This window comes from Sinohyriopsis cumingii, unplaced genomic scaffold, assembly GCF_028554795.1.
Source record: "Sinohyriopsis cumingii isolate HCF-2022 unplaced genomic scaffold, ASM2855479v2 utg001176l, whole genome shotgun sequence".
Lineage (NCBI taxonomy): Eukaryota > Metazoa > Mollusca > Bivalvia > Unionida > Unionidae > Sinohyriopsis > Sinohyriopsis cumingii.
The window spans coordinates 87,587-100,274 of NW_028315968.1; the positions used below are offsets into that span (position 1 = coordinate 87,587).

General features: G+C 35.1%; 1 protein-coding gene across 4 annotated transcripts in view; it reads right to left on the minus strand.

Moving 5' to 3' along the window:
* Nucleotides 1-1,680: 1,680 nt before the first annotated feature.
* The window catches only part of LOC149772747 (caspase-3-like), a 112,317-nt gene continuing 101,309 nt past the window's right edge, over nucleotides 1,681-12,688 (minus strand). For 3 of the 4 annotated variants that reach the window (XM_089947342.1, XM_089947339.1, XM_089947338.1), the window contains 3 exons: nucleotides 9,814-9,861; nucleotides 9,012-9,121; nucleotides 1,681-6,484 (listed from right to left, as the gene is read on the minus strand). In XM_089947342.1, coding sequence (XP_089803468.1) covers nucleotides 6,356-6,484; nucleotides 9,012-9,121; nucleotides 9,814-9,861 — 287 coding nt within the window. In that variant the 3' untranslated portion in view covers nucleotides 1,681-6,355. The remainder of the gene's footprint in view (nucleotides 6,485-9,011; nucleotides 9,122-9,813; nucleotides 9,862-12,688) is intronic. The other variant, XM_089947341.1, reaches the window with a different exon arrangement.

Genomic DNA, 12,688 nt, shown 5'->3' on the forward strand with positions numbered 1-12,688 from the left:
ATTTCCGAGTGTAACGCAATAAGCAGTGCACGTGACCTCGGAATCATGACATGTTGAGACATAGACTTCAATGAGTATTTTGGGGTTCAACGCCAAACTGACGAAGATTGTGAGATTCAGGAGAGGACTAAAGTTGCTAGTGTGTGATGCCTAGCTTAGTGCTTTGAATAAGGCCTTCCTTGGATCGAAAAAATTCAGACTCACTCTGATGGACAAGCAAGAGCTATGTCAGTGTTTTAAAGAATGTAGAAATTAAACTCTAAACCAAAATGGGAGCCATGGACTCTTAGTTTTAAAATCCTAACGAGACCTCTCGTTCAAAACTTTTCTTTTTGGGACAGAGATATCCAAGAGAGAATACCCATGGGGCCATACATGTGAGATGTTGAAAATTGCACAATCATAAAGAACAGTAACTTGTTCAAGCTAGTTATGCATATGCGTTTCAGACAGCAGGCAATGAAAGGAGTTCACAGCACAGAATAATATTTGTACACCGAAGAGGAGGATCATATTAAATTCAGAAACAATTAACAGATTTATGCTCGTAGGGAACATCAGAGAATCCCCATACAACATAATTAAGTTTGTGTAGATTTCAAGTTGGCAGAACCACTGAGCAACAAAAGAAGAGAAAGACAAACTTTTGTATCTTGCAGATGTATGACCAAATGATGTACATGCTCTCTATGTGCAAAAATTAAATGACATTAAACATAAGAGACTGACTGATCTGTGTGAACTTGAAGCAAGATGGATAAAAATTTGTCCTGTTTGTGTTCGGTTCTTCCTACGTATATTTTGATCATGGTGGTATTTTCTGCAGACCTTCTGGCACTTAGTTCCAAGCCATCATTTGGTATTTGTATTGCAAAATGGATAACTAAAAATGTATATTATCTATTACAATGCATTTTTAAGCAGTATCATTAACTGATGATGAAATTGATGAAAAAATACTTGATGTCATTCTGATATATGGATTCTTTACTACACTACTAATCTGTTCATCCTGATTCTTTTTGTTTTACCATCTCCTTTAGTCTTACTGGTACCAGTGCTTTTAATAAAATTGTAACTTCTATTTTCTTGCAATCTAAATATTTGTAATGATGTGTTATTGTCAAAAGGTAAAATGTGCTTAGTGTTGTAAAATCTAAAACTATTAATTAGCAAGGGACTAAAGTAAAAAGTGGACAGAAATTACTACCATATTACAGTGCTGTTAGAAACAACAGAATAGTTGTACAAGATGTATTTTGCACAAAGTTGTAGAACTAGTGCTCGTATTGTCACCACATATTCTACTTAATTATATCATTATTTCTTTATATTCCTATCAGTATTTTCCCAGTGGTAGTAATTTTCTGATCTGATGATCATTTCTTGTGCAATTTTTACACATCAAGAATTCTCACCGTATCATTAAAAAACAATGTAATCTGCACCAAATTGAGTTGTTTGAGAAGAAATTAATTGAAGCTATGACTTCTTGCATTAAAGTCTCACATGAAATAACATTTTAAGTAGCCACGATAGTAGTTTAGGATGCAACTGTACCAATTTCACCTTTGGTATATCCAAAACTTGAATGTGATGGAGGAACATTATGAGCTCCAAAATAAATGCATCAATTTTAGAACCTGTTCATTGACTATGAATCAAGTATCCAAGTCCAACTGAATTGCTAGAAATTTTTTAATTCTTTTGACAACATCATAATTAGCTGTCAAATATGGAGTAAACCTATAGTCTTTATGCCATCCCAACCAAGACCCCACCACAACCACATGACCATGCCCAATGACATCACAGTAATAATCGCTATACAACTAGAGACATCTCTTTGAGAATTTTGATTTCAGTAGAGTTGTAACAGAGTGGAACAGTAAGAAAGAGTGACAGATATTTAAGTGTTAGGGAGATATTTAACAATGGCTATTCCCACCACCACCACTTCCTCATTGGAGATCACACACACACAAAACTTAGAGTACATCCTGAAATCCTGTCAGCATCCCTGCAGAGGAGATAATTTGACTATTCAATTTTATTGGTCTCTGGTTATCCGATGGTATTTCTGTTACTTGAACATTATCTTACAGTGTGTCCATTCAGCATGGTCGAAAAAGGATTACAACCATTGAGAGTTGTTCAAGGACTCGCATCACTACAGATGTGAAAGAACGAGAACCATACTAAGAATCAGTGAAGATGAAATAGAGTATATATGTGTTTGACTGTCCCTGATTGGTTGATAATGAAAGTAAGTTTTAGTAAAAGCAATCTTTTGAGAGCTTGTCCTACTTGTAACTGAAAAAAGTGAGGGACATTGTTTTATTAACATAATTTCCATCCCTTTACAGACCCGAGTTTGGACGACTCATTACTGAAATCAGCAGTTGACTCTTTGGTGCAGCATTGAAAGCACACATTTCAAATTTGTATGGATCCAGAAAATGGTGGGGCTGTTATGTTTTTTTCTTCTTCACAAAAGCTGTTGTCATAGATGTGTCTATACTGACATAAATTTGATCATGATCACTCAAAATTTAAAGTTACTAAATTTTAATATCATGGTGTTTGCACAAATTTACAGTGGGAACTGAATTAGTGCAGAGTCCTGAACTCTTGAGTTTTGTGCAGAAATATGGAATCCAAGCAGAATACATCCAGAAATGTAGAGGTTTTCAATCTTGGATTTAGTCTCCCCATTGTGTTTCACACTGATATGCATATTCACAGAACATTTGTATAGTAATTAGTAGGAAAAATGAGAAATTTAGATACATATCATAAACAAGACAAACAGTATGTGGGGGAAGAAGATCATAAGAACAGGCTGGAATGGAGAAGTATAATGTGCAACATTATTTTCTTGGCTTCAGTAAGAAATTTCATCAAAAGAAAGACAATAAAGGGTGTACAGTTTACTAAACCAATGTGAATTTAGCTACTTAAAAGCTGTATCAAATTGATTTTAACCTTCTGGTCTGTTTCTGTCCATTCTGGTGATATGTCCACTGAATCAGTATGGTTGGAAAAAATATTTGGCAAATTTAAAAAATTAAAAAACTTTCGGCAGATTATGATTATACCCTACTTCTGCCTGAGAGAGTGTGAATAATTTTATTTCTTGGTTTTTTGATTGTGGTTGTTGCTCAGTTCAAATTCATCACTGAAAAACATTGATGCATTCCCATACTTTGTTACAAATATTTATTACAGATGCATATCATCAGATATTGGTGAATATAGCTTGATTAAGTTATAACAGTTCTAGTTGGAACAATGAACATTGTTAAGAGAAAATCTATGTGAGCTAAAATGTAAACCTTTCTGCAGTGTGTGATGTAGGATTGCTCAAGACTTTTCCATCTCATATGCTCACCATGAAAAATCCATTTGCACCTACTGATGATGACTTTTAGGTAACTGTCAGAAAGGCATAATTGACGATATTTTAAGGTCTGCAAAAATTACTTTAGTCAAAAGTTATAAACAGTTGTGGCAAAAATGACAGACTAGTACCTTTGCTGCTGTGGCCACGGTTGATTAGTTGGTAGATTCAGTGTGGTTTGATTTGGGTTTTTTTGGTGATTTTTTTAAAATAATATATTAGGTGGAGGAAGAACACCAAAAGACCACCAACCTAAATTGGCTGATCTGTGACACAAACTCACTCTGTGAGATGTTTAAGTGATGTAAAAGCAAGCACCTTAGTACACTTGGGCACATGGAGCCTCTGTTGATTTAATGTTTATCTCCAACAGCTGAAGTCATTTAGACACGAGATCTCCGGGGTTTCAGTAGATCATTATGGCCTTTACACCATTTTCAGATGAAGAGAATCTATGTATGGCAGCCAGTTTTACTGCTGAAGAAAATCCAAGTCCTTTTGAGACACCAAACACCACTTATGTAGAACCACTGACCTTCCGCAAGTAACTGGCAACATTCTCATTTACATATTGGAGGCAAGTAATCACATGACAAGCATCTTGTACCACTGCCATGGGAGCCCCTCAGATCTGTATCACAAGACAAGCATCTTATACCACTCTGCCATGAAAGCCCCTCAGGCCATAGGTATAAGTCTCATATGAAAGACTAGAAGTGAGAGATAGAACCTGTGACAACTGGATTGAAAGTGCAGAACGTTGCTGCTAGGCCATCAGTGATGATTATGATGCTGTTGACAATACAGTTAACTGCAATGACATTGATTTTATGAGTGCTCTGGGAAAAATGATTCTTTGACTTTCATCCACTTTTGTAAATCTATGATATACAAATGTTTGACTTGCTATATTTTTTAATAACTTTATATTAGTCTTGCAACAAGGCGTAAAAATAAGACATCGGTAACTGAAAAAGATGTTCTTACAAGAAATGATATAGTGTAAAAGTAGACAAATGATGCAACATCACTTCCACAGGCATCATTGTTTTTTTTTCCTGACAAATCATATAAGTTTACCAAAACATTTATTGGAAAAAATAATAACAATGAATCATAGAATCTGACCACACATTTAAAGCAATACAAGATTTAACTATTATTCTAATCAAAAGCAGCATGCCTGAGAACAAAGAAAAATAGCAAGACATACTGATCACTTTAGGAAACACAGAGTTTAGTAAGGATACAAATTCATGATTTCTGTATTAGAATAGAAATATCTATTATAAAATCTGCATTCATGGATGTTAAATTAGTAGGTATTAAGGGACTGATCAATGACATCTACAAATAATAAGCCACCATGAAAATCTGATTTCACAGTATCAGAGACATACTTGGCTGACAGACAAACAAATAAAAGGACAAAAGACTGATTATAATGAATGAATACAAATAAAAATATGCAGCAGATTATATGATGTATATGAATTCAGTAGATTACCTCCAGCCAGCTGTCATTTAAATCGCTTCTGTCCCCAACCCAATATTAAAATCGCTTCTACCGCCCATTAACCCATAGCCAGAAATTATGTTAAAAAATGTACTTCTGTAGGGGGCAGTGTTTCTCGATTAAAACACATCTGATGGTGGATCATAATCTTTTTAAATTGCTTCTGTTGTGGGTTGGTTGAATTTGAAAGTGCCTTCCCCCCGGGGGGTATATGTTTTACTGGAACAGCCCTTAACAACTTAAAACTCGTAATCTGAGAAAATAAATAATTTTCATATCGATTTCATGCAGGTAAGACTTGATGTAACAACGTTTAGGTTTTATAGAACATTTGGTAAATGACTCAGCTTTGCTGCCAGCATGTCAGCTTCTAGTGATGATAGACTGGTTTTCAAATTTAGATGTCTGTGAAACAACCAGTTTACTCTGCGAACCTAATCCAGTGTTTGGATTGGCTCAATGAATATGTTTATGCCAAGTGCCTAAATGATCCATACTTCTGAATATTCCAGTCAGAACTCGATAAATTTAAATCATGATCAGTTCAGTTACAACTCAATTATGTAACTGTTTCTGGCGTCAAGTGCTTACACAAAATTCCCGGGTTTTCCCCTGATTTTCATCAATATTTGCAAAGTTCAAGGACTTTTCACGGTCAGGAAAAAAATTATCATTTCTCCAGACTTTTTCCCGATTTTCCTGTAGCATGCGAACCCTATTTTTATGTCTTCCAAACTAAAATGTGTATTTCATTTCCAAACCTGTTCCTCAAGATGATCAACTCTCTTCTCTATTAGATTTTCAAGACAATAAAAACATTTTACTAATAAAATTTGAATGCTATATGCCATGATGTCAGTGTCATTTTTTATCAGATTTTTTTCAGCATGTTATTTCTTCAAATTATCAAATCATTATGATCCTACTTCTACCAAATCGTTAACTCTGTGGCATGTGTAAATATTCTGGTAAACAAAGAATGGAATAGTGAGACATTTAATTGATCAGCAAGTCCAAACGAACTCTGCTGTAGGAATACAGACACAACAATACAATGATCCAAAATCATTGCAATTCATATATGAGATGTCATCTGTAATGATAAATGTCCCCGAATATACGGATGTAATCTTTGACTATCTGTGCAGGTAATTTGAAAAAATTGCATTGTTTACAGAAGATATGAAAGGGTAACAAGCATTTTGATATACCATGGGTCATCTCAAAATGGCTGCATACTACTAAAACTCTTATGATCATAGAGAAAGTGTAGCATAGCAATACTGCAGTGTGTGTGTATATATGAAATGTTTCCACTCCTTGGAGGCAGGAACTGTACTTACCATTATAAATATACAATAGTCTTAGCTCAAAGATCTAAAGACAAAATCTGTCTGAGGGGTTTACAACATTTAGATAAAGATGTTACATGTATGTATTCATTCATAACATCCAGGGAAAAAGTAGAACGTTTTGGTCAAATGGTCTGAGTAACATGATGCTTGACCACTTTTACAGACATCTAGTAATGGGTTCATGACCTTTCCTTTAGACAGAAGATGATTTACCTGCAAGAACAGAGGAGAAAAAAATGTAATTAGGGTAGTCACAATCTTCAAGAATACAATTAAATCTGAAAATGGTATTAAAAGTCATGGCAGAAATATATAGCCTGCAAATTTTAATATTGCAAATAAGCTGAATTTTAAGTCTCTCAAAGGGACTAATGTTCTAAGGCCAAAGTAAATTTGCAGCAATGCGTGAGAATTCGATTCCTTTATTTTTTACCTGCAGAGTACTGATATTATCTCCATTAATCTTGAGAAAGTCCAATATCCACTGTACCAAATTTGGTATCAAAATATATTTTCTTATGTTCATCATATTAGTGCAGTAAAACATACTTTGTCAGTGCCTTTGACACTAAGCCTAATATATGTGAACTCGGGTTAAACAGTCAAGAAATACCCACATGCCACGTTTGGTTTAAGAAGAAGAAGAAACAAAACAATAAAAAACCCAACACAAAATAAGTTGTTGAAATGGGTTCAGATATATTTTTCTGTAAACTTGCAAACTGGGTTTGATAACACATCAATTCCAACTTAGTATGCTTACCAACCATCACAGCTAAAAATCTGGGTGACAACATCATTTCACATTAATTCAATGTCAGTATTTATTATCAACTTGTTTACTGAAAAGCAATTCAATACAAAAAATATATATATAGTTAAATTTCATTTCTATATATTCATGTCAACTGTGTTCATGAGCTGCAAGCAGTGACCTCTAACTTGATTCAGGATCAAGTAGGTTTGATTTTCAAACTTGTCCACCATAGCATAGACATGTTGGTTGTCAGATCTGCACCATTTTCAGTCAAATCAATTGCATATTGCAAGACATGTTTTAGTGAAACCTCATGTCAGTGCCACCATTGTTCCAAACAACTAGTGACAAGTTTTTTTTAAATGACTATGGTTTCATAGCGTTTTTGTGAAAAGTCCATGTCAATATAAATATATACATTCAACATAAGTAGTCACAAGATTACTTTCAAGATGGCAACAATGGCAGCCATCTTGGATAATAAATCAGCATTAATATAAAACTAATCATATATGGCACAAAAACATTTCAGTGTAAACACCATGATAATATGATCATCCATTCAGGAGGATTAGTTACAGCAAGATATACATGATAATTACTGTGGGATGCATTTTAGGATGTCATATCTGCATCCTTATTTAGAACCAATTTAAATGTGGTACCATAATGATAAAAACCACTCAAGTTTTAAAGAAATTCTGGTTGCTAATCATTAGAAATATTAAACATTCAAATTACTATGTATGTATGATAACATGTGAGACTGACCTTAACAATGACTACAATATTGAAGCAAAAGACTCGGACAGCATATCATTGTGAAATTGTGGACATTTATGTAACAAGAAGTATCCAGCACAAACAAATGTGTTGTGTGTGATGTGATTTGGATTTTTAACGTAGCTTTAACAATTTTTCAGTCATATTGCTACGATGTCTGCATTTTGGCAGTTTATAGTGATGTCTAGCACTGCAGCATCATGCCACAGACATGTAGCATGATGTCCCACCCAGGCACATTATCCTGACACCAGGCCGACCAGTCCTAACACTAGCCTCTTAATGCTGAGCGCCAAGCGAGGCAGCTGTTAGTACCATTTCTGTAAGTCTTTGGTATGACTCGGCCGGGGATCGAACCCACGACCTCCCGCATCCAAGGCAGATGCTCTAACCACTAGGCCACTGGAGTGGTCGCACAAACAAATAAAGGTGCTGATATAAGTATATTCATGAGTTCATAGAATATAGAACTTGCAGAACATAACATTATAAATTCAACACTACTTCTGTCTGCTTTGCAATAATTCACTGCAGTCTACAAACTTAAGCTTGCCGGGGCTGAATTTGAGCTTGTCCTGATGTCTGTCAAGTGAATTTGTTCAGCACTGTTTCATGATTGGGAAAGGGGTCATACAGTATAAAAAACCAATTATTTGGGGTGGGTGGAGTGAGGGTGTCTTTAAATTCATGGATAGTAGCAACCATGAAATCCACATGAAAAATAGTTAGGGCTGTTCCATTTAAACGTACATGGTACCCAAGGAAGGCAGTTTTTAAAAAATATATGAATCGGTACTTTGATTTCACATAATTTTTTATTAAAATGATAAGAAATTTCTAAATTGCATCTATGGGTGAGTACCCTACTTTAAATGTGCCTTCCCTGGGGCCCCTGTATGTTTTAATAGAACAGCCCTTCACAGTAGTATGAATATGACTATTTGTAAAGTGTATTATGATTTGACAATCAATGAAAAACATTTTACATAAAGATGATTAATTAAAGAAAGGAAGGAAGAATAGGTTACATCATTTTAAAAATTATTTGATCATTTAATAAGAAACAGAATAATGATCTGAAGTGTGTAGAGTCTGTTTTTCTTTCACACACACACATGCACATGCATAGACAAGCTCTTATTTGCCATATACAGTTATTGTAATGCACTTGTTATTCTGGTTTTACAGAACTCTACTGACCCTCTTCAAGAGACTGGATAATTCCTCCTGATGGGAATATCTCTGAAACACCCATATTACAGCTTGTATAAACCAGGTTCCATACTTTGTATTCCGCATGGAATAGAAACCTACAAGTCCAAGAGTATTATATAGCTATATTTCATCTTGTCATAATTAATGATACAATATAACAACACAGCTTATATGTAAAATGAAGTGTTAAATATTCATAAATTTACACTTCATATTATCTTATTTAATGATACAATGTAAAAAAACAAATTTAATTGTAAAAGGAAAGTGCTAGATATTCATAAATGTATACATCATGTTATCTTAATGATACAATGCAAAAACCAAACTTATATGTAAACCAACTTATATGTAAAAGTGTTAGATATTCATAAACTTATATTTCACCTTCTAAGATTAATCAAATAACAGCAATCAAATAATTTTTAGAACACTGTACAGTTACAGTACTGTACAGAACACTGAACACTATACAGTATGACACTGCTTTTGGTCTCAAGCTCATCCTCTTTGTGTTTAAACAGAATTTTTTTGTTGGAATACTCTAGACAGAATCTGAACCCTTTAACAGACCATATCTTTTGGTCTCAAACTCTTCCCTTGTGTGCTAACAAATATCTGAAACAAGTAAAACTGTATATGATTCTTATATTCCACAAATTCTGAATCCTGGGAAGGGACAACTTATATCTTTGCTTTTTGTCATTAAAATATCTTTGTGGACGTTATTTTCTAACGTGTAAATATAGAGTACAATGAAATGGATAAATTTGACTACAACACATACCTTCATATGAAGAAAAGGCAATCAACATGTCCTTTGCTCTAGAGACAACTAGAATAGAAAAATAAATAGGTTTAATGGTCATTCTAGAGATAGAAATTGCACATATGATGGCACATCACTTAATGATATAAATACATTACACACTGCAGACATAATTTTAGTAATAGAGTATAATATGGTCTCACCCATATATTTACAAATTCTGCAAAAAAAAGATTATTATCATTATTATTAGACACTAGAAAATAAAAATTATTTTCAGATTCAAAATTTTCATTGGCACAAGAAAAACACTGGTCAGGACAAGTCAAATTTTAAAAGTTACTGGCATCAGCTCAGTGATGGCCAATTTTTTATGTTTTTGATCTGTTCATTCTTGAAAATGCTGACATAAAATCCATTTCTTACAACAAATATGACCATATTATGTTACCCAAAATACAACAAAAATCAGAAACACTATAATATTAACTTAGCAACAGATGTTAAACATTACTCTCGAAACTGATTTTCAACATAGGACCCTGGACTAGTAAGGTTTTTTTCTTCTGTAAGTGGACAAAATGATGGGATGGAATGAGGTCTGATTTGTACCAATTGATAAAAACTGACTTGAAAGGGATAGAAAATCTGATCTTGACAAAAGATAAACTTACTAAATTGGTTAAATGGTTCCTTGGAAACCAAACCAAAGAAACATGGTCAGGGCTGTTTGCATAGGGATGTGCAAGTATACAACAGTTATGTCTAAACTGACAGCAAATTCATCCCCTTTACCAAAAGTCTGACTGGTCTTGCCATCTCTATAGTGAAACTTGTTGAGTCTGCTGAGGTCTATGACTAGAACAACATGGAGCAGAACTCTGTATAGCTCATCTTGCAAACTATCTCCACTGCCCACTGATTGAGCAGCAAAAGATCATTTCTGAATTTGATCAAAGATTTTGTGTTTTTGGTGGATGTCATCAAGGTATGCTGCTGTTCATGCTGAAGAGGTCAACCACAAGAGAAAGATGATACAGCTGATGATCCTGGTTTAAGCCCATAGGCCGATATCGAGGCTGAACAGGAGAGCAAAACTGGTAAATGGTTCCTAAGAAACCAAACCAAACCAAAGGAAATTGTGCAAGGCCTTTGTGTATATGGATATGAAAGTATGCATCGATAGACTAAACTAAAAACAACCTTGGTGTGGCTATGTATTTGTTGAGCCTGCTGAGGTCTATGACTGGTCTGAGCTTCCCATTGGTCTTGGGTACCAGAAACACACATCAGTATGCTCCAGCTTCTCCACTGCCCACTATGAGTAGTAACCAGATCTTCTGTAAAATTCCTGTCTTCTCCAGATTGGACTTAAAGTCCATTAACAAACAGAAAGTTAAATGGGGAAGGGTTGGATAAATGAAGCAACTATGAAACAATCTGTAATGCCTGCTCATTCTAGGAAAAATAGACTGATTCCATTTAGCTAAAAAGATGTAGTCTGACAGTCTGCAGTGATGGAAAGGAGTAGGAGAAACTTTGTTTCATTTCACCTCTGATTTGGATTGGGGACAAAACTGTTGCCTCCAAGTGTTATTCTGCCTCTTATTCTTTGGCTGGCAATTGTTTCTTTTTTGCTTCAGCTAAAACTGGTTCAACCTGAACTTCCTTAACTATTTTTGACAAAGAGCAAAGGAATTCAAAGTGCTGAATGCAGAGTGAAGCATGATGCTGCCTGAAGAAGACAAGAACTGACAGGCATCTCATCTCACACAATTTAGCTTAGCCAATGCTATCACGGCATTAACCATCGTGTGCCGTGCTGCTCTATTCATTACCTTGGCAATGTGGGTCATGGATTCCCACTCATGATCACTACCGTTTTTTTTTTGGCCAGTTGAAATATCACTAGCAAAGACTTAAATCTAGAACTGAGAAAGTAGCAAGCACTAGCTTGTCCACCTTATGCACCAGAGGCTTGGTCATACTGATGTTTTTATCCAAGGATGGCAACTCAATGTTGAATGTCAGCAAATGTGTATGATACCAGTGTGGAGAGAATGAGGCTGGTAGCTGGCTTTCTGAAATGGGAAGAAAAAAAAAGTCTTGGAATTGACCAAGTCCCTTATTTAATCAGTCATGCAGCCAGAGATTTCTTTTTGCTGATTGCAGAAGATGGAAGAATGACTGTTCATCTTTGTCATCCAACCCACTAAAGCTATAATCTTATAGGGCTGGCATGCAACTGACGTGGCTGGGAACTTGTAAATTGGCAGAACTCTGTATATTTCCTCCATTAAAGGATCAGAATATGGTAAATCACCAAGATTATCCTACATTCATTGTGTGAATTATTCTCATTGGGTACAACATCAACATCAGAATACAACACCTGGGGGCAGGGATGATGCCATACCATCATCCTTTGTACTGTTTTGATATCTCCCCAAGTGATAAGCCATAAACATGAGATGGTGGTTGCACTGGCAACTGGGTAATTGCCAGTTTGTCTTGCTGGTGTTAAATGCCATTAATTGTGTTGGCCACTTTGTTCAGCTATCATCAGGACGGATAGCTGGGGAGCAAATCAGCTTTTGGCTGAACAGACAACCCAGCTGTTGGCTTAATGTCTGGTTGGGTAACTGCCTTGTTAGTCCGTGTAGCAAAATGAATAGATTGACTAACTGGATCATTAAGTATAGCTCACATACTAAGAAGAGGCTGCATGGTATATAGCAAACCTTAACAAAGTGACCGATTCACAGTGTTATGTATATTTAATCTGCATTGTTAGTATTTTTTATAAAAAAATTAATTTCATTATATGCCACTGAAACATAACATTGTACATTGGACTTAACCTTGTCCACAATCGAGTTTATTTTCTACTAGA